Source organism: Hyla sarda, unplaced genomic scaffold (assembly GCF_029499605.1).
Source record: "Hyla sarda isolate aHylSar1 unplaced genomic scaffold, aHylSar1.hap1 scaffold_2716, whole genome shotgun sequence".
NCBI lineage: Eukaryota > Metazoa > Chordata > Amphibia > Anura > Hylidae > Hyla > Hyla sarda.
In genome coordinates this window covers 1-20,000 of record NW_026609414.1, presented here as the reverse complement: position 1 = coordinate 20,000, position 20,000 = coordinate 1, and the positions used below count along the sequence as shown (strand labels likewise).

The window sequence follows — 20,000 nt, the reverse complement described above, 5'->3', positions numbered from 1 at the left end:
CAATAAATTTAGGAATTGTCGCCCCTTTGTAGTTTTAGCCAACCCCGGACCCCAATCTATATCTGGATAGTTATAATCTCCCATTATTACCACTGTACCTGCCCGGGCGGCCTCTCTATTTGTTTATACAGCCGACCTTCTATCTCTTCAGTGATATTAGGGGGTCTGTAGATTACCCCAAATACTATTTTTCAGTATTTCCCTCCTTTTGTAATTCTACCCACAATGATTCCACCTCCTCAGAATCATCACACACTATGGCATCGTTCACACTGACTTTCATACCACTTCTTACATACAGACAGACTCCACCACCTTTTCTGTTCATTCTATCCTTGGGGAACAATGTAAACCCCTGCAGATTGACAGCCCAGTCATGTGAGGAGTCCAGCCATGTCTCAGTGACCCCAACTATATCACCAGCCATGTCTCAGTGACCCCAACTATATCACCAGCCATGTCTCAGTGACCCCAACTATATCACCAGCCATGTCTCAGTGACCCCAACTATATCACCAGCCATGTCTCAGTGACCCCAACTATATCACCAGCCATGTCTCAGTGACCCCAACTATATCACCAGCCATGTCTCAGTGACCCCAACTATATCACCAGCCATTTCTCCCTGACCCCAACTATATCACCAGCCATGTCTCAGTAACCCCAACTATATCACCAGCCATGTCTCAGTGACCCCAACTATATCACCAGCCATGTCTCAGTGACCCCAACTATATCACCAGCCATGTCTCAGTGACCCCAACTATATCACCAGCCATGTCTCCCTGACCCCAACTATATCACCAGCCATGTCTCAGTGACCCCAACTATATCACCAGCCATGTCTCAGTGACCCCAACTATATCTCCAGCCATGTCTCAGTGACCCCAACTATATCACCAGCCATGTCTCAGTGACCCCCAACTATATCACCAGCCATGTCTCAGTGACCCCAACTATATCACCAGCCATGTCTCAGTGACCCCAACTATATCACCAGCCATGTCTCAGTGACCCCAACTATATCACCAGCCATGTCTCAGTGACCCCAACTATATCTCCAGCCATGTCTCAGTGACCCCAACTATATCACCAGCCATGTCTCAGTGACCCCCAACTATATCACCAGCCATGTCTCAGTGACCCCAACTATATCAATATGTTCCTCCAGTATCAAGCTCCCCCATTTTATTTGCTCGGCTTCTGGCATTTGTGAACATTCACTTTACATTTCCATTAAGTTTTACACATATAGTCTCACTAATGGGAGTTATTGGGGTTAATGTTATTATTTGAGTTATAAGGGCTAATTGTACTATTTAAGTTATTGGGGCTAATAGGATTTTTTGAGTTATTGGGTCTAACGTTGTTATTTAAGTTATTGGGGCTAATGGGATTTTTTGAGTTATTGGGTCTAACATTATTATTTAAGTTATTGGGGCTAATGGGATTTTTTGCATTATTGCGTCTAACGTTGTTATTTAAGTTATTGGGGCTAACGGTATTTTTTGAGTTAATGGGGCTTATTGTAGTTATTGAGTTATTGGGGCTAATGGAATTTTTTGAATTATTGGGATTACAATTTTTCGGGCTACATTTATTTTTACAGCTGGTTTGTAACGCATGAATCTCCTTATCCACTGCTCTTACCCTCCCCCCACAGGACTCCTCTCCACCCACCATTATGTCCTGACCCCTCTCTAACCTATCCATCCCACTGTCTGCTTTCTTTGCTTTATTATCCTCCCCCCACTCACCTAGTTTAAATACTCTGCCCCCCCTTCCAGGATTCTCTCCCCCAGCACAGCGGACCCCCTTCCATTCAGGTGCAAATTATCCGTAGAATAGAGTTTGTACCCCAATGAAAAGTCAGCCCAGTGCTCTAAAAACCCAAACCCTTCCCCCACACACCACGACTGAAGCCATGCATTTAACCCCTAAGCTCCCGCTGTCTTTCCTGCGATGCGCATGGCACAGGAAGTATTCCAGAGAACACAACCTTAGAGGTCCTTCCCTTCAGCTTGGCACCTAGTTCCTCCACCTACCATGTATTCTGTCGTTGGTTCCCACATGGACCACCACAGCTGGGTCATCCCCAGCCCCCCCTAGTAATTTGTCCACCCTTTCCACCACATGCCGAACCCTGGCACCAGGGAGACAGCAAACCATTGGGTTGAGGTGGTCTTGGCGACAAATTATTCTATCCGTCTTCCTGATTATAGAGTCCCCTACCACAACTAACTGTCTTGGCCTACCTGCGTTACCATCCCCCACACTACTAGTTGAGCTGTTCCCCCGGCTGTTAGGGAGACCAGTATCCACTAGGGTTGCCATCTCTGATACTGAGGCCCTCGCATCATCGCCCAACTTGGCAATTTTACTTGGGAGATCAGAAGCAGAAGTGACCTTCCCTTTCCTTGCCCCCTTTCCATTCCCTCTAACTACATTAACCCTACTTGGGCCTCCTGGCTGGTTTCTCCAACCTCCATTTCTACCCCACTAACTGCTCTGTAAGATTGTCAATCGCCCTCAATGCTGCATTTTGCTCCTCTAGATCTCTAATACGAGCTTCCAGGTGGGCGACATGCTGACATTTGTCACAGCGGTATTCACCCTGAAGCTGCAGAGATGTATACATGTGGCACAATGTGCACTGAAGAAAACCTCCAATCCTGCTGTCCATATCCTTGGTGACAAACAGCTGTTATTACTATTAAGAAAAACCACTTGTATGAAGGGAGAGTAATACTTACAGTGGGTCCTGCTTACAACTGCTGCATGAACTTCTGCTTATAAAACTTCTCAGATGTAACACTTAATAATACCACACTTTAGAATACAGACCCAGCTTCAGTTAGACTCAGTCTCCAGAATACACAGCATGTGACCGGTGTCCTACAGATGTCTCCAGAATACACAGCGTGTGACCCGGGGCCCTACAGATGTCTCCAGAATACACAGCGTGTGACCGGTGCCCTACAGATGTCTCCAGAATACACAGCGTGTGACCGATTCCCTACAGATGTCTCCAGAATACAGTGTGTGACCGGTGCCCTACAGATGTCTCCAGAATACAGCGTGTGACCGATGCCCTACAGATGTCTCCAGAATACAGTGTGTGACCGGTGTCCTACAGATGTCTCCAGAATACAGTGTGTGACCGATGCCCTATAGATGTCTCCAGAATACAGTGTGTGACCGGGGCCCTACAGATGTCTCCAGAATACAGTGTGTGACCGGTGCCCTACAGATGTCTCCAGAATACAGTGTGTGACCGGGGCCCTACAGATGTCTCCAGAATACAGTGTGTGACCGGGGCCCTACAGATGTCTCCAGAATACACAGCGTGTGACCGGGGCCCTACAGATGTCTCCAGAATACACAGCGTGTGACCGGTGCCCTACAGATGTCTCCAGAATACAGTGTGTGACCGGGGCCCTACAGATGTCTCCAGAATACAGTGTGTGACCCGGTGCCCTACAGATGTCTCCAGAATACACAGCGTGTGACCGGTGCCCTACAGATGTCTCTAGAATACACAGCGTGTGACCGGTGCCCTACAGATGTCTCCAGAATACAGTGTGTGACCGGTGCCCTACAGATGTCTCCAGAATACAGTGTGTGACCGGTGCCCTACAGATGTCTCCAGAATACAGTGTGTGACCGGGGCCCTACAGATGTCTCCAGAATACAGTGTGTGACCGGGGCCCTATAGATGTCTCCAGAATACAGTGTGTGACCGGGGCCCTACAGATGTCTCCAGAATACACAGCGTGTGACCGGGGCCCTACAGATGTCTCCAGAATACACAGCGTGTGACCGGTGCCCTACAGATGTCTCTAGAATACACAGCGTGTGACCGGTGCCCTACAGATGTCTCCAGAATACAGTGTGTGACCGGTGCCCTACAGATGTCTCCAGAATACAGTGTGTGACCGGTGCCCTACAGATGTCTCCAGAATACAGTGTGTGACCGGTGCCCTACAGATGTCTCCAGAATACAGTGTGTGACCGGGGCCCTACAGATGTCTCCAGAATACAGTGTGTGACCGGGGCCCTACAGATGTCTCCAGAATACACAGCGTGTGACCGGGGCCCTACAGATGTCTCCAGAATACACAGCGTGTGACCGGTGCCCTACAGATGTCTCCAGAATACAGTGTGTGACCGGGGCCCTACAGATGTCTCCAGAATACAGTGTGTGACCCGGTGCCCTACAGATGTCTCCAGAATACACAGCGTGTGACCGGTGCCCTACAGATGTCTCTAGAATACACAGCGTGTGACCGGTGCCCTACAGATGTCTCCAGAATACAGTGTGTGACCGGTGCCCTACAGATGTCTCCAGAATACAGTGTGTGACCGGTGCCCTACAGATGTCTCCAGAATACAGTGTGTGACCGGGGCCCTACAGATGTCTCCAGAATACAGTGTGTGACCGGGGCCCTACAGATGTCTCTAGAATACACGAAGTGTGACCGGTGCCCTACAGATGTCTCCAGAATACACAGCGTGTGACCGGTGCCCTACAGATGTCTCCAGAATACACAGTGTGTGACCCGAGGCCCTACAGATGTCTCCAGAATACACAGCGTGTGACCGGTGCCCTACGGATGTCTCCAGAATACAGCGTGTGACCGGTGTCCTACAGATGTCTCCAGAATACAGTGTGTGACCGGTGCCCTACAGATATCTCCATAATACAGTGCGTGACCGGTGCCCTACAGATGTCTCCAGAATACAGTGTGTGACCGATTCCCTACAGATGTCTCCAGAATACACAGCGTGTGACCCGGTGCCCTACAGATGTCTCCAGAACACACAGCGTGTGACCCGGTGCCCTACAGATGTCTCCAGAATACACAGCGTGTGACCCGGTGCCCTACAGATGTCTCCAGAATACACAGCGTGTGACCGGTGCCCTACAGATATCTCCATAATACAGTGCGTGACCGGTGCCCTACAGATGTCTCCAGAATACAGTGTGTGACCGGTGCCCTACAGATGTCTCCAGAATACACAGCGTGTGACCGGTGCCCTACAGATGTCTCCAGAATACAGTGCGTGACCGGTGCCCTACAGACGTCTCCAGAATATACAGCATGTGACCGGTGCCCTACAGATGTCTCCAGAATACACAGCGTGTGACCCGGGGCCCTACAAATGTCTCCAGAATACAAAGCGTGTGACCGGTGCCCTACAGATGTCTCCAGAATATACAGTGTGTGACCGGTGCCCTACAGATGTCTCCAGAATACACAGCGTGTGACCCGGGGCCCTACAGATGTCTCCAGAACACAGCGTGTGACCGGTGCCCTACAGATGTCTCCAGAATACACAGCGTGTGACCGGTGCCCTACAGATGTCTCTAGAATACACAGCGTGTGACCGGTGCCCTACAGATGTCTCCAGAACACAGCGTGTGACCGGTGCCCTACAGATGTCTCCAGAATACAGTGTGTGACCGGTGCCCTACAGATGTCTCCAGAACACAGCGTGTGACCGGTGCCCTACAGATGTCTCCAGAATACACAGCGTGTGACCGGTGCCCTACAGATGTCTCTAGAATACACAGCGTGTGACCTGGGGCCCTACAGATGTCTCCAGAATACAGTGTGTGACCGGGGCCCTACAGATGTCTCCAGAATACAGCGTGTGTGACCGGTGCCCTACAGATGTCTCCAGAATACACAGCGTGTGACCGGTGCCCTACAGATTTCTCCAGAATACACAGCATGTGACCCGGGGCCCTACAGATGTCTCCAGAATACACAGCGTGTGACCCGAGGCCCTACAGATGTCTCCAGAATACAGTGTGTGACCGGTGCCCTACAGATGTCTCCAGAATATACAGTGTGTGACCGGTGCCCTATAGATGTCTCCAGAATACAGTGTGTGACCGGGGCCCTACAGATGTCTCCAGCATACAGCGTGTGACCGGTGTCCTACAGATGTCTCCAGAATACACAGCGTGTGACCCGGGGCCCTACAGATGTCTCCAGAATACAGTGTGTGTGACCGGTGCCCTACAGATGTCTCCAGAATACACAGCGTGTGACCGGTGCCCTACAGATTTCTCCAGAATACCGCGTGTGACCGGTGCCCTACAGATGTCTCCAGAATACACAGCGTGTGACCGGTGCCCTACAGATGTCTCCAGAATATACCGCGTGTGACCGGTGTCCTACAGATGTCTCCAGAATACACAGCGTGTGACCCGAGGCCCTACAGATGTCTCCAGAATACAGTGTGTGTGACCGGTGCCCTACAGATGTCTCCAGAATACACAGCGTGTGACCGGTGCCCTACAGATTTCTCCAGAATACCGCGTGTGACCGGTGCCCTACAGATGTCTCCAGAATACACAGCGTGTGACCGGTGCCCTACAGATGTCTCCAGAATATACAGTGTGTGACCGGTGCCCTACAGATGTCTCCAGAATACACAGCGTGTGACCGGTGCCCTACAGATGTCTCCAGAGTACAGCGTGTGACCCGGGGCCCTACAGATGTCTCCAGAATACAGTGTGTGACCGGGGCCCTACAGATGTCTCCAGAATACAGTGTGTGACCGGGGCCCTACAGATGTCTCCAGAATACACAGCGTGTGACCGGTGCCCTACAGATGTCTCCAGAATATACCGCGTGTGACCGGTGTCCTACAGATGTCTCCAGAATACACAGCGTGTGACCCGAGGCCCTACAGATGTCTCCAGAATACAGTGTGTGTGACCGGTGCCCTACAGATGTCTCCAGAATACACAGCGTGTGACCGGTGCCCTACAGATTTCTCCAGAATACCGCGTGTGACCGGTGCCCTACAGATGTCTCCAGAATACACAGCGTGTGACCGGTGCCCTACAGATGTCTCCAGAATATACAGTGTGTGACCGGTGCCCTACAGATGTCTCCAGAATACACAGCGTGTGACCGGTGCCCTACAGATGTCTCCAGAGTACAGCGTGTGACCCGGGGCCCTACAGATGTCTCCAGAATACAGTGTGTGACCGGGGCCCTACAGATGTCTCCAGAATACAGTGTGTGACCGGGGCCCTACAGATGTCTCCAGAATACAGTGTGTGACCGGGGCCCTACAGATGTCTCCAGAATACACAGCGTGTGACCCGGGGCCCTACAGATGTCTCCAGAATACAGCGTGTGTGACCTGGTGCCCTACAGATGTCTCCAGAATACACAGCGTGTGACCGGTGCCCTACAGATGTCTCCAGAATACAGTGTGTGACCGGTGCCCTACAGATGTCTCCAGAATACACAGCGTGTGACCGGTGCCCTACAGATGTCTCCAGAATACAGCGTGTGACCGGTGTCCTACAGATGTCTCCAGAATACAGTGTGTGACCGGTGCCCTACAGATGTCTCCAGAATATACAGCGTGTGACCGGTGCCCTACAGATGTCTCCAGAATACACAGCGTGTGACCAGGGGCCCTACAGACGTCTCCAAAATACACAGCGTGTGACCCGGGGCCCTACAGATGTCTCCAGAATACACAGCGTGTGACCCGGGGCCCTACAGATGTCTCCAGAATACACAGCGTGTGACCCGGGGCCCTACAGATGTCTCCAGAATACACAGCATGTGACCGGTGCCCTACAGATGTCTCCAGAATACACAGCGTGTGACCGGTGCCCTACAGATGTCTCCAGAATACACAGCGTGTGACCGATGCCCTACAGATGTCTCCAGAATACAGTGTGTGACCGGTGCCCTACAGATGTCTCCAGAATACACAGCGTGTGACCGATGCCCTACAGATGTCTCCAGAATACAGTGTGTGACCGGTGCCCTACAGATGTCTCCAGAATACACAGCGTGTGACCCGGTGCCCTACAGATGTCTCCAGAATACACAGCGTGTGACCCGGTGCCCTACAGATGTCTCCAGAACACACATCGTGTGACCCGGTGCCCTACAGATGTCTCCAGAATACACAGCGTGTGACCCGGTGCCCTACAGATGTCTCCAGAATACACAGCGTGTGACCCGGTGCCCTACAGATGTCTCCAGAATACACAGCGTGTGACCCGGTGCCCTACAGATGTCTCCAGAATACACAGCGTGTGACCCGGTGCCCTACAGATGTCTCCAGAATACACAGCGTGTGACCGGTGCCCTACAGATGTCTCCAGAATACACAGCGTGTGACCGGTGCCCTACAGATGTCTCCAGAATACACAGCGTGTGACCGGTGCCCTACAGATGTCTCCAGAATACACAGCGTGTGACCGATGCCCTACAGATGTCTCCAGAATACAGTGTGTGACCGATGCCCTACAGATGTCTCCAGAATACACAGCGTGTGACCGGTGCCCTACAGATGTCTCCAGAATACACAGCGTGTGACCGATGCCCTACAGATGTCTCCAGAATACACAGCGTGTGACCGATGCCCTACAGATGTCTCCAGAATACAGTGTGTGACCGGTGCCCTACAGATGTCTCCAGAATATACAGTGTGTGACCGATGCCCTACAGATGTCTCCACAATACACAGCGTGTGACCGATGCCCTACAGATGTCTCCAGAATACAGTGTGTGACCGGTGCCCTACAGATGTCTCCAGAATACACAGTGTGTGACCGGTGCCCTACAGATGTCTCCAGAATACACAGCGTGTGACCGGTGGCCTACAGATGTTTCCAGAATATACAGCGTGTGACCGGTGCCCTACAGATGTCTCCAGCATACAGCGTGTGACCGGTGTCCTACAGATGTCTCCAGAATATACAGCGTGTGACCGGTGTCCTACAGATGTCTCCAGAATACAGTGTGTGACCCGGTGCCCTACAGATGTCTCCAGAATATACAGCGTGTGACCGGTGCCCTACAGATGTCTCCAGAATACACAGCGTGTGACCGGTGCCCTACAGATGTCTCCAGAATACACAGCGTGTGACCCGGTGCCCTACAGATGTCTCCAGAATACACAGCGTGTGACCGGTGCCCTACAGATGTCTCCAGAATATACAGCGTGTGACCGGTGCCCTACAGATGTCTCCAGAATATACAGCGTGTGACCGGTGCCCTACAGATGTCTCCAGAATACACAGCGTGTGACTGGTGCCCTACAGATGTCTCCAGAATACACAGCGTGTGACCGATTCCCTACAGATATCTCCATAATACAGTGTGTGACCGGGGCCCTACAGATGTCTCCAGAATACAGTGTGTGACCGATTCCCTACAGATGTCTCCAGAATACACAGCGTGTGACCCGGTGCCCTACAGATGTCTCCAGAATACACAGCGTGTGACCCGGTGCCCTACAGATGTCTCCAGAATATACAGCGTGTGACCGGTGCCCTACAGATGTCTCCAGAATACACAGCGTGTGACTGGTGCCCTACAGATGTCTCCAGAATACAGTGTGTGACCGGTGCCCTACAGATGTCTCCAGAATATACAGCGTGTGACCCGGTGCCCTACAGATGTCTCTAGAATACATTGGAGTTTTATGGAATTTTACCATTTTGTGATCCCGTCTCATAACAATTGCTCCATTCTTCCAACAGGTATTTGGGGAAGTTATACAAAACATGTCAGCAACCACAAGTCATGTGATCAATACAGACTATGATCCCATGTGACAGGATGTAACCGCCCAGATTTCTAAGTCAGTTTTTTTTACACTGGTTTAATATGAGGTTATTAGGGTCATTTACATATCACACAATAATAAAGGGTTAATCGACTTTTTCTGAGCAGTAACCTTCCCCTCGTCCCATAATTGAAAAAGCTCTTCAGAGGCGAAGTTTAGTTGTCAGTTGTAGGAAAAATAAAGTACCAAAGAGGAGGAGCTGGGCAACCATGTGATGTTGTAGAAGGACATGTCATGGAGGGGACAGTCACATGCCACTCCCTGTATTAACCCTTTCCCACATCAGCCATTTTGATGCAGTTTTACAACTCAGAGGCAAGAGATGAGTTTTCCTTCTATATCGGGCCCCTCCCTCTGTAAGATTCACCGCAAGTCCCGTGTGAATACAACCATACTGTGAGTCCAGGGGGCAGAGGTCACTGTCATGGAAGTTCTCCATACTGGTCACTATGGCCCTGTCCCATTTCCACTCTCTACCGTCACCTCTCTATCACCACTTCAGGTCCTTTGTCCAGCCCACGAGGAGCAGCTCAGTTTCTCGGTCATTCCTTAGCCAGCATGGTCCTTCTCCACATATTCAAATACCATTGTGTCCCCTCCAAAACTGGCCACAAAAGTGAAGAGCCGACCTCGCACCTGGATGGTGGTAAAGGCCCGAGCCTCTAGGACCTTGAGCTCCTGCATTGGCACCAGGGGCCCTATAGGCCCCTCCTTGTCATTAGTCTCTTCAATCTCCCAATGTTTCCATTTCTCCAGCTGGTAGACCCACGTGTAGCCAAAGTCATTTCCTAGAAGAGCGTGCCACCTTTGGCCAAGCAGCAGAGGCTGAAAGACATGTGACCCTCTGGAGGGCAACTGCTGGAGCTGTCGAAACATAGAGCCGTCCCAGCGGACGAGGGAGGAGTCACCCATATAGCGGACCAAGCAGGCGAAGATGCCGTCTTCTGCGTCCGTGAAGTGCTTCACCGCATAGACGTCCCAAGCTTCTGGAATATCTGTCAGGCGTTCTAGGTGCTTGTCCTCAAATCGGTAGATGAGAGGCCTCTGGGAACCGCTGCTCATAATGAGGTGGGGAGAACCAGAGAGGATGAGAGGTTCGGCATCAGTGTCACGGTACCATCGTGGTAACTGTTGCTGAGGGTAGAAGCCACGGCCGTCCCAGCGATACAAGGTGCTGGCTCCAGACTTGGCGCTATCTGCTATGATGAAGTAATGGTCGCCTTCGGCTGAGGTAAAGCTCTCAATGTCGTTGGGTTTCCGGACATCAGGGAAATGCTGAAAACGATGGAAGGCGGACGGGCTTCCCGGTGAGGGGTCCAGGCGGTAGACTGAGGTGCCACCATACAGCTGAGCCACCACCACGAAGAGCTGTTTACCGATAACCAGCGGCAGGCAGGAGACCACTGAGATACCTGAGTGTCCAAAGCAGAAGACAAGTGAGGACCAGAACCATAGAACAGGGGTGAGATAACCATGCCAACCAATAAATCAACCATAAACATAGATCAGGGGAGAGGTAACCATACCAACCAACCATAACCATAGAACAGGGGTGAGATTACCATGCCAACCAATAAATTAACCATAGATCAGGGGAGAGGTAACCATACCAATCAACCACAACCATAGAACAGGGGTGAGATAACCATACCAACCATTCATTACCATAGAACATGGGTTAGCTAACCATACTAATTAACCAATCATAGAACAGGGGTGAGGTAACCATACCAACGAACCAACCATAACCATAGAACAGGGGTGAGATAACCATACCAACCAACCATAACCATAGAACAGGGGTTAGATAACCATACCAACCAACCAACCATAACCTTAGAACAGGGGTTAGATAACCATGCCAACCAACCATAACCATAGACCGGGGGTGAGATAACAATACCAACCATTCATTACCATAGAGAAGGGGTGAGAACCATACAAACCAACCATAACAAGGGTGAGATAACAATACCAACCAACCTTAGAACAGGGGTTAGGTAACCATACCAACCAACCATAACCATAGACCAGGGGGTGAGATAACCATACCAACCAATCAACCAACCATTGAACAGGGGTAAGATAACCATACCAACCATTCATTACCATAGAACATGGGTTAGATAACCATACTAATTAACCAATCATAGAACAGGGGTGAGGTAACTATATCAACGAACCAACCAACCAACCATAACCATAGAACAGAGGTGAGAAAACCATACCAACCAACCATAACCATAGAACAGGTGTTAGATAACCATACCAACCAACCAACCATAACCATAGACCGGGGGTGAGATAACCATACCAACCATTCATTACCATAGAGAAGGGATGAGAACCATACCAACCAACCATAACAGGGGTGAGATAGCAATACCAACCAACCTTAGAACAGGGGTTAGATAACCATACCAACCAATCAACCAACCATTTAACAGGGGTGAGATAATCATACCAACCATAACCATAGACCAGGGGTGAGATAACCATACCAACTATCCATAGCCATAGACCAGGGGTGAGATAACCATACCAACCAATCAACCATAACCATTGAACAGGGGTGAGATAATCATACCAACAAACCATAACCATAGACCAGGGGTGAGATAACCATACCAAAAAACCATAACCATAGACCAGGGGTTAGATAACCATGCCAACAAACCATAACCATAGAACAGTGTGAGATAATCATACCAACCAACCATAGAACAGGGGTTAGATAACCGTAACAGCCAACCATAACCATAGACCAGGGGTGAGATAACCATACCAACCAACCATAACCATAGACCGGGGGTGAGATAACCATACCAACCATTCATTACCATAGAGAAGGGATGAGAACCATACCAACCAACCATAACAGGGGTGAGATAACAATACCAACCAACCTTAGAACAGGGGTTAGATAACCATACCAACCAATCAACCAACCATTTAACAGGGGTGAGATAATCATACCAACCATAACCATAGACCAGGGGTGAGATAACCATACCAACTATCCATAGCCATAGACCAGGGGTGAGATAACCATACCAACCAATCAACCATAACCATTGAACAGGGGTGAGATAATCATACCAACAAACCATAACCATAGACCAGGGGTGAGATAACCATACCAAAAAACCATAACCATAGACCAGGGGTTAGATAACCATGCCAACAAACCATAACCATAGAACAGTGTGAGATAATCATACCAACCAACCATAGAACAGGGGTTAGATAACCGTAACAACCAACCATAACCATAGACCAGGGGGTGAGATAACCATACCAACCAATCAACCAACCATTGAACAGGGGTAAGATAACCATACTAATTAACCAATCATAGAACAGGGGTGAGGTAACTATATCAACGAACCAACCAACCAACCATAACCATAGAACAGAGGTGAGAAAACCATACCAACCAACCATAACCATAGAACAGGTGTTAGATAACCATACCAACCAACCAACCATAACCATAGACCGGGGGTGAGATAACCATACCAACCATTCATTACCATAGAGAAGGGATGAGAACCATACCAACCAACCATAACAGGGGTGAGATAACAATACCAACCAACCTTAGAACAGGGGTTAGATAACCATACCAACCAATCAACCAACCATTTAACAGGGGTGAGATAATCATACCAACCATAACCATAGACCAGGGGTGAGATAACCATACCAACTATCCATAGCCATAGACCAGGGGTGAGATAACCATACCAACCAATCAACCATAACCATTGAACAGGGGTGAGATAATCATACCCACAAACCATAACCATAGACCAGGGGTGAGATAACCATACCAAAAAACCATAACCATAGACCAGGGGTTAGATAACCATGCCAACAAACCATAACCATAGAACAGTGTGAGATAATCATACCAACCAACCATAGAACAGGGGTTAGATAACCGTAACAACCAACCATAACCATAGACCAGGGGTGAGATAACCATACCAACCAACCATAACCATAGACCAGGGGTGAGATAACCATACCAACCAACCATAACCATAAGACAGGGGTGAGATAACCATACCAACCAACCATAACCATAGACCAGGGGTGAGATAACCATACCAACCAACCATAACCATAAGACAGGGGTGAGATAACCATACCAACCAACCATAGCCATAGAACAGGGGTGAGATAACCATACCAACCAACCATAACCATAGAACAAGGGTGAGATAACCATACCAACCAACCATAACCATAGAACAAGGGTGAGATAACCATACCAACCAACCATAACCATAAGACAGGGGTGAGATAACCATACCAACCAACCATAACCATAAGACAGGGGTGAGATAACCATACCAACCAACCATAACCATAAGACAGGGGTGAGATAACCTTACCAACCAACCATAACCATAAGACAGGGGTGAGATAACCATACCAACCAACCATAACCATAAGGCAGGGGTGAGATAACCATACCAACCAACCATAACCATAAGACAGGGATGAGATAACCATAACAACCAACCATAACCATAAGACAGGGGTGAGATAACCATAACAACCAACCATAACCATAAGACAGGGGTGAGATAACCATACCAACCAACCATAACCATAGATCAGGGGTGAGATAACCATAGACCAGGGGTGAGATAACCATAGACCAGGGGTGAGATAACCATAGACCAGGGGTGAGATAACCATACCAACCAACCATAACCATAAGACAGGGGTTTAGCTTATTATACCAACCATAATGATATAACAAGTGTTAGGGTGGGTTCACACCACGTTTTCAGTGTACGGCTTCTGGATTCGGATGGGGGAAGTGAAAACCGGGAGCTCCCATATCCCAGACGGATCCGTCCCGTATCTAATGCATTTCAATGAGCCGACCGGTGTCAAACGCTGACTCTGGTCGGCACATTTTTGTCCCGTATCCGGTTTTCAGACCGGACATAAAACTGTGGCATACCATGGTTTTAGGTCCGGTCAGAAAACTGGATACAGGGCACGGGGATACGGTTTTTGTTCCCCCCAACTGGATCCGGCAGCCGCACACTGAAAACGTGGTGTGAACCCTGCCTTAGATAACTATACCAATCAACCATAGAACAGGGGTTAGTGTGCGCTGCACTCGGCTCATGTACCGTGATTATGACTGGACGAGTGTGTAAGAGTGTGCGCTGCACTCGGCTCATGTACCGTGATTATGACTGGACGAGTGTGTAAGAGTGTGCGCTGCACTCGGCTCATGTACCGTGATTATGACTGGACGAGTGTGTAAGAGTGTGCGCTGCACTCGGCTCATGTACCGTGATTATGACTGGACGAGTGTGTAAGAGTGTGCGCTGCACTCGGCTCATGTACCGTGATTATGACTGGACGAGTGTGTAAGAGTGTGCGCTGCACTCGGCTCATGTACCGTGATTATGACTGGACGAGTGTGTAAGAGTGTGTGCTGCACTCGGCTCATGTACCGTGATTATGACTGGACGAGTGTGTAAGAGTGTGCGCTGCACTCGGCTCATGTACCGTGATTATGACTGGACGAGTGTGTAAGAGTGTGCGCTGCACTCGGCTCATGTACCGTGATTATGACTGGACGAGTGTATAAGAGTGTGCGCTGCACTCGGCTCATGTACCGTGATTATGACTGGACGAGTGTGTAAGAGTGTGCGCTGCACTCGGCTCATGTACCGTGATTATGACTGGACGAGTGTGTAAGAGTGTGCGCTGCACTCGGCTCATGTACCGTGATTATGACTGGACGAGTGTGTAAGAGTGTGCGCTGCACTCGGCTCATGTACCGTGATTATGACTGGACGAGTGTGTAAGAGTGTGAGCTGCACTCGGCTCATGTACCGTGATTATGACTGGACGAGTGTGTAAGAGTGTGCGCTGCACTCGGCTCATGTACCGTGATTATGACTGGACGAGTGTGTAAGAGTGTGCGCTGCACTCGGCTCATGTACCGTGATTATGACTGGACGAGTGTGTAAGAGTGTGCGCTGCAGTCGGCTCATGTACCGTGATTATGACTGGACGAGTGTGTAAGAGTGTGTGCTGCACTCGGCTCACGTACCGTGATTATGACTGGACGAGTGTGTAAGAGTGTGCGCTGCACTCGGCTCCTGTACTGTGATTATGACTGGACGAGTGTGTAAGAGTGTGCGCTGCACTCGGCTCATGTACCGTGATTATGACTGGACGAGTGTGTAAGAGTGTGCGCTGCACTCGGCTCATGTACCGTGATTATGACTGGACGAGTGTGTAAGAGTGTGCGCTGCACTCGGCTCATGTACCGTGATTATGACTGGACGAGTGTGTAAGAGCGTGCGCTGCACTCGGCTCCTGTACTGTGATTATGACTGGACGAGTGTGTAAGAGTGTGCGCTGCACTCGGCTCATGTACCGTGATTATGACTGGACGAGTGTGTAAGAGTGTGCGCTGCACTCGGCTCATGTACCGTGATTATGACGGGACGAGTGTGTAAGAGTGTGCGCTGCACTCGGCTCATGTACCGTGATTATGACTGGACGAGTGTGTAAGAGTGTGCGCTGCACTCGGCTCATGTACCGTGATTATGACTGGACGAGTGTGTAAGAGTGTGCGCTGCACTCGGCTCATGTACCGTGATTATGACTGGACGAGTGTGTAAGAGTGTGCGCTGCACTCGGCTCGTGTACCGTGATTATGACTGGACGAGTGTGTAAGAGTGTGCGCTGCACTCGGCTCATGTACCGTGATTATGACTGGACGAGTGTGTAAGAGAGTGCGCTGCACTCGGCTCGTGTACCGTGATTATGACTGGACGAGTGTGTAAGAGTGTGCGCTGCACTCAGCTCATGTACCGTGATTATGACTGGACGAGTGTGTAAGAGTGTGCGCTGCACTCGGCTCGTGTACCGTGATTATGACTGGACGAGTGTGTAAGAGTGTGCGCTGCACTCGGCTCATGTACCGTGATTATGACTGGACGAGTGTGTAAGAGTGTGCGCTGCACTCGGCTCATGTACCGTGATTATGACTGAACGAGTGTGTAAGAGTGTGCGCTGCACTCGGCTCATGTACCGTGATTATGACTGGACGAGTGTGTAAGAGTGTGCGCTGCACTCGGCTCATGTACCGTGATTATAACTGGACGAGTGTGTAAGAGTGTGCGCTGCACTCGGCTCATGTACCGTGATTATGACTGGACGAGTGTGTAAGAGTGTGCGCTGCACTCGGCTCATGTACCGTGATTATGACTGGACGAGTGTGTAAGAGTGTGCGCTGCACTCGGCTCATGTACCGTGATTATGACTGGATGAGTGTGTAAGAGTGTGCGCTGCACTCGGCTCATGTACCGTGATTATGACTGGACGAGTGTGTAAGAGCGTGCGCTGCACTCGGCTCATGTACCGTGATTATGACTGGACGAGTGTGTAAGAGTGTGCGCTGCACTCGGCTCATGTACCGTGATTATGACTGGACGAGTGTGTAAGAGTGTGCGCTGCACTCGGCTCATGTACCGTGATTATGACTGGACGAGTGTGTAAGAGCGTGCGCTGCACTCGGCTCCTGTACTGTGATTATGACTGGACGAGTGTGTAAGAGTGTGCGCTGCACTCGGCTCATGTACCGTGATTATGACTGGACGAGTGTGTAAGAGTGTGCGCTGCACTCGGCTCATGTACTGTGATTATGACTGGACGAGTGTGTAAGAGTGTGCGCTGCACTCGGCTCATGTACCGTGATTATGACTGGACGAGTGTGTAAGAGTGTGCGCTGCACTCGGCTCATGTACCGTGATTATGACTGGACGAGTGTGTAAGAGTGTGCGCTGCACTCGGCTCATGTACCGTGATTATGACTGGACGAGTGTGTAAGAGTGTGCGCTGCACTCGGCTCATGTACCGTGATTATGACTGGACGAGTGTGTAAGAGTGTGCGCTGCACTCGGCTCATGTACCGTGATTATGACTGGACGAGTGTGTAAGAGAGTGCGCTGCACTCGGCTCATGTACCGTGATTATGACTGGACGAGTGTGTAAGAGTGTGCGCTGCACTCGGCTCATGTACCGTGATTATGACTGGACGAGTGTGTAAGAGTGTGCGCTGCACTCGGCTCATGTACCGTGATTATGACTGGATGAGTGTGTAAGAGTGTGCGCTGCACTCGGCTCATGTACCGTGATTATGACTGGACGAGTGTGTAAGAGTGTGCGCTGCACTCGGCTCATGTACCGTGATTATGACTGGACGAGTGTGTGTAAGAGTGTGCGCTGCACTCGGCTCATGTACCGTGATTATGACTGGACGAGTGTGTAAGAGTGTGCGCTGCACTCGGCTCATGTACCGTGATTATGACTGGACGAGTGTGTAAGAGTGTGCGCTGCACTCGGCTCATGTACCGTGATTATGACTGGATGAGTGTGTAAGAGTGTGCGCTGCACTCGGCTCATGTACCGTGATTATGACTGGATGAGTGTGTAAGAGTGTGCGCTGCACTCGGCTCATGTACCGTGATTATGACTGGACGAGTGTGTAAGAGTGTGCGCTGCACTCGGCTCATGTACCGTGATTATGACTGGACGAGTGTGTAAGAGTGTGCGCTGCACTCGGCTCGTGTACCGTGATTATGACTGGACGAGTGTGTAAGAGTGTGCGCTGCCCATGACATCACCCTCCGTCTCACAGTAGTCACTGACCACAACACGGGCATTTCTTTCTGTAGTTTGCGCCAAAAATTGTACAAAAGCGCATCTTGTGCACTGCGGTCAGCGAATGACGAAGACGGGGATGTGGTCTTCCAGGGAGGGGCGGAGCCCCTCATGAGATTGTTTAAACTGGATACAATTGTAACAAACCTTCAGTGGGGAAAAGTGTTTGAGGCTCTGGATCCCACCCTGTGTCCTTCCTACAGCTGTCAGGGCATGCTGGGAGTTGTAGTTTTGGGCCACAATGCTCTACAGTGCCCGTCTATATGAAGACCCCCGGGGGCAGCACTCACCTTTGATACTGTCGTAGTATCGGAATTCGTAGGCCACGTGGTCCCACTCCAGGATGGTGCACCGGCCCTCGAAGGGGTGAGCGATCACCACATACTGCTGCGCGTTATACTCAAAGGCCTTGACCGTCAGGGAGGGAAGCTTGAAGGTCCAGCGCTGCACCAAGTCTGCGGAGAGAGACCCCACAATCACCCCAAATCTACCAGACTCACAGCGCCCCCCGCTGGTGCACTCACTGCTGCTCACGCAGTAGAAGTCACTCTCGCTGAGCTCCTGGACGCTCTTGCCCTTCAGCTTTGTCGGCTCCTCACAAGGTAACGGGGGCCACAGGGCCACACTCCTCCCGGGTCCGTGCACCCACTTCACCAACCACTTCATCCGACAGTCGCAGGTCAGAGGATTCCCCCGCAGATCGCTGCCGGAAAAGTCACAAAGTTACAAACCCCCTGATGTAGACTCCTCCCCCATCCTATATGGCGCCAAATCACCGTGACAACCAGGCGCTTCTAATAGGAGATTTATCAAGATGATGTAAAATGTACCAAAAGTGACCACCGGAAAATCCCCGCCAGAACGTGCGCCATTCCTGCACAACTCCGCCCACACAACAACTGTATCACAAGGTTTTGGGGGCGCTTGACTATCAGGTGGTCGGGGGGCCACTCTGGTGGGGGGTGGGGTTCACCAGTCCCCCCCCCCCATAACGCAGGTGAACACAGGAAGGACAGAAGCTCCTCCCCCTCATGGTATTGGCCACTATGGTGGGTCTAGTAGACGCTCCACATCCCCCGTCCAACACTCTGCTCCCCCCCACTGCACAACCCAATACTCCACCCACCACTGTCAGATCCTCCTCTGGGGTCACATGGGGTACATCCCCGGAGTCCCCCCTTACATGTGTTTGATGGCCGTCAGTGTCCGGAACAATCCGCCAGGAAGGGACTCCAAGTGATTATTCACCAAACTCCTGTACAGAAGGAAATCAGAAATTCACCATGGGAGGTCATGTGACCCAACAGAACAATGCTAAGAAAGTGTCTCCATGATCTCACCCCCCCCCCTCCCTCCCCCTCATACTCATCCCCCCCTCCCTCCCTCCCCCTCATACTCATCCCCCCTCCCTCCCTCCCCCTCATACTCATCCCCCCCCTCCCTCCCTCCCCCTCATACTCATCCCCCCTCCCTCCCTCCCCCTCATACTCATCCCCCCTCCCTCCCTCCCCCTCATACTCATCCCCCCCTCCCTCCCTCCCCCTCATACTCATCCCCCCCTCCCTCCCTCCCCCTCATACTCATCCCCCCTCCCTCCCCCTCATACTCATCCCCCCCCCCTCCCTCCCCTCCCCCCTCATACTCATCCCCCCCCCCTCCCTCCCCCTCAT

General features: G+C 50.7%; 1 protein-coding gene across 1 annotated transcript; it reads right to left on the bottom strand.

Moving 5' to 3' along the window:
* Positions 1-9,625: 9,625 nt before the first annotated feature.
* On the bottom strand, positions 9,626-19,585 carry LOC130325410 (leucine-rich glioma-inactivated protein 1-like; the record flags this gene model as incomplete). The annotated part of the gene is given in 4 exon segments (XM_056553303.1): positions 9,626-11,030; positions 18,621-18,785; positions 18,855-19,033; positions 19,514-19,585. Coding segments are annotated over 4 exon segments (1,279 nt in total), but the record flags the coding sequence as incomplete, so codon positions are not given.
* Positions 19,586-20,000: the final 415 nt, after the last annotated feature.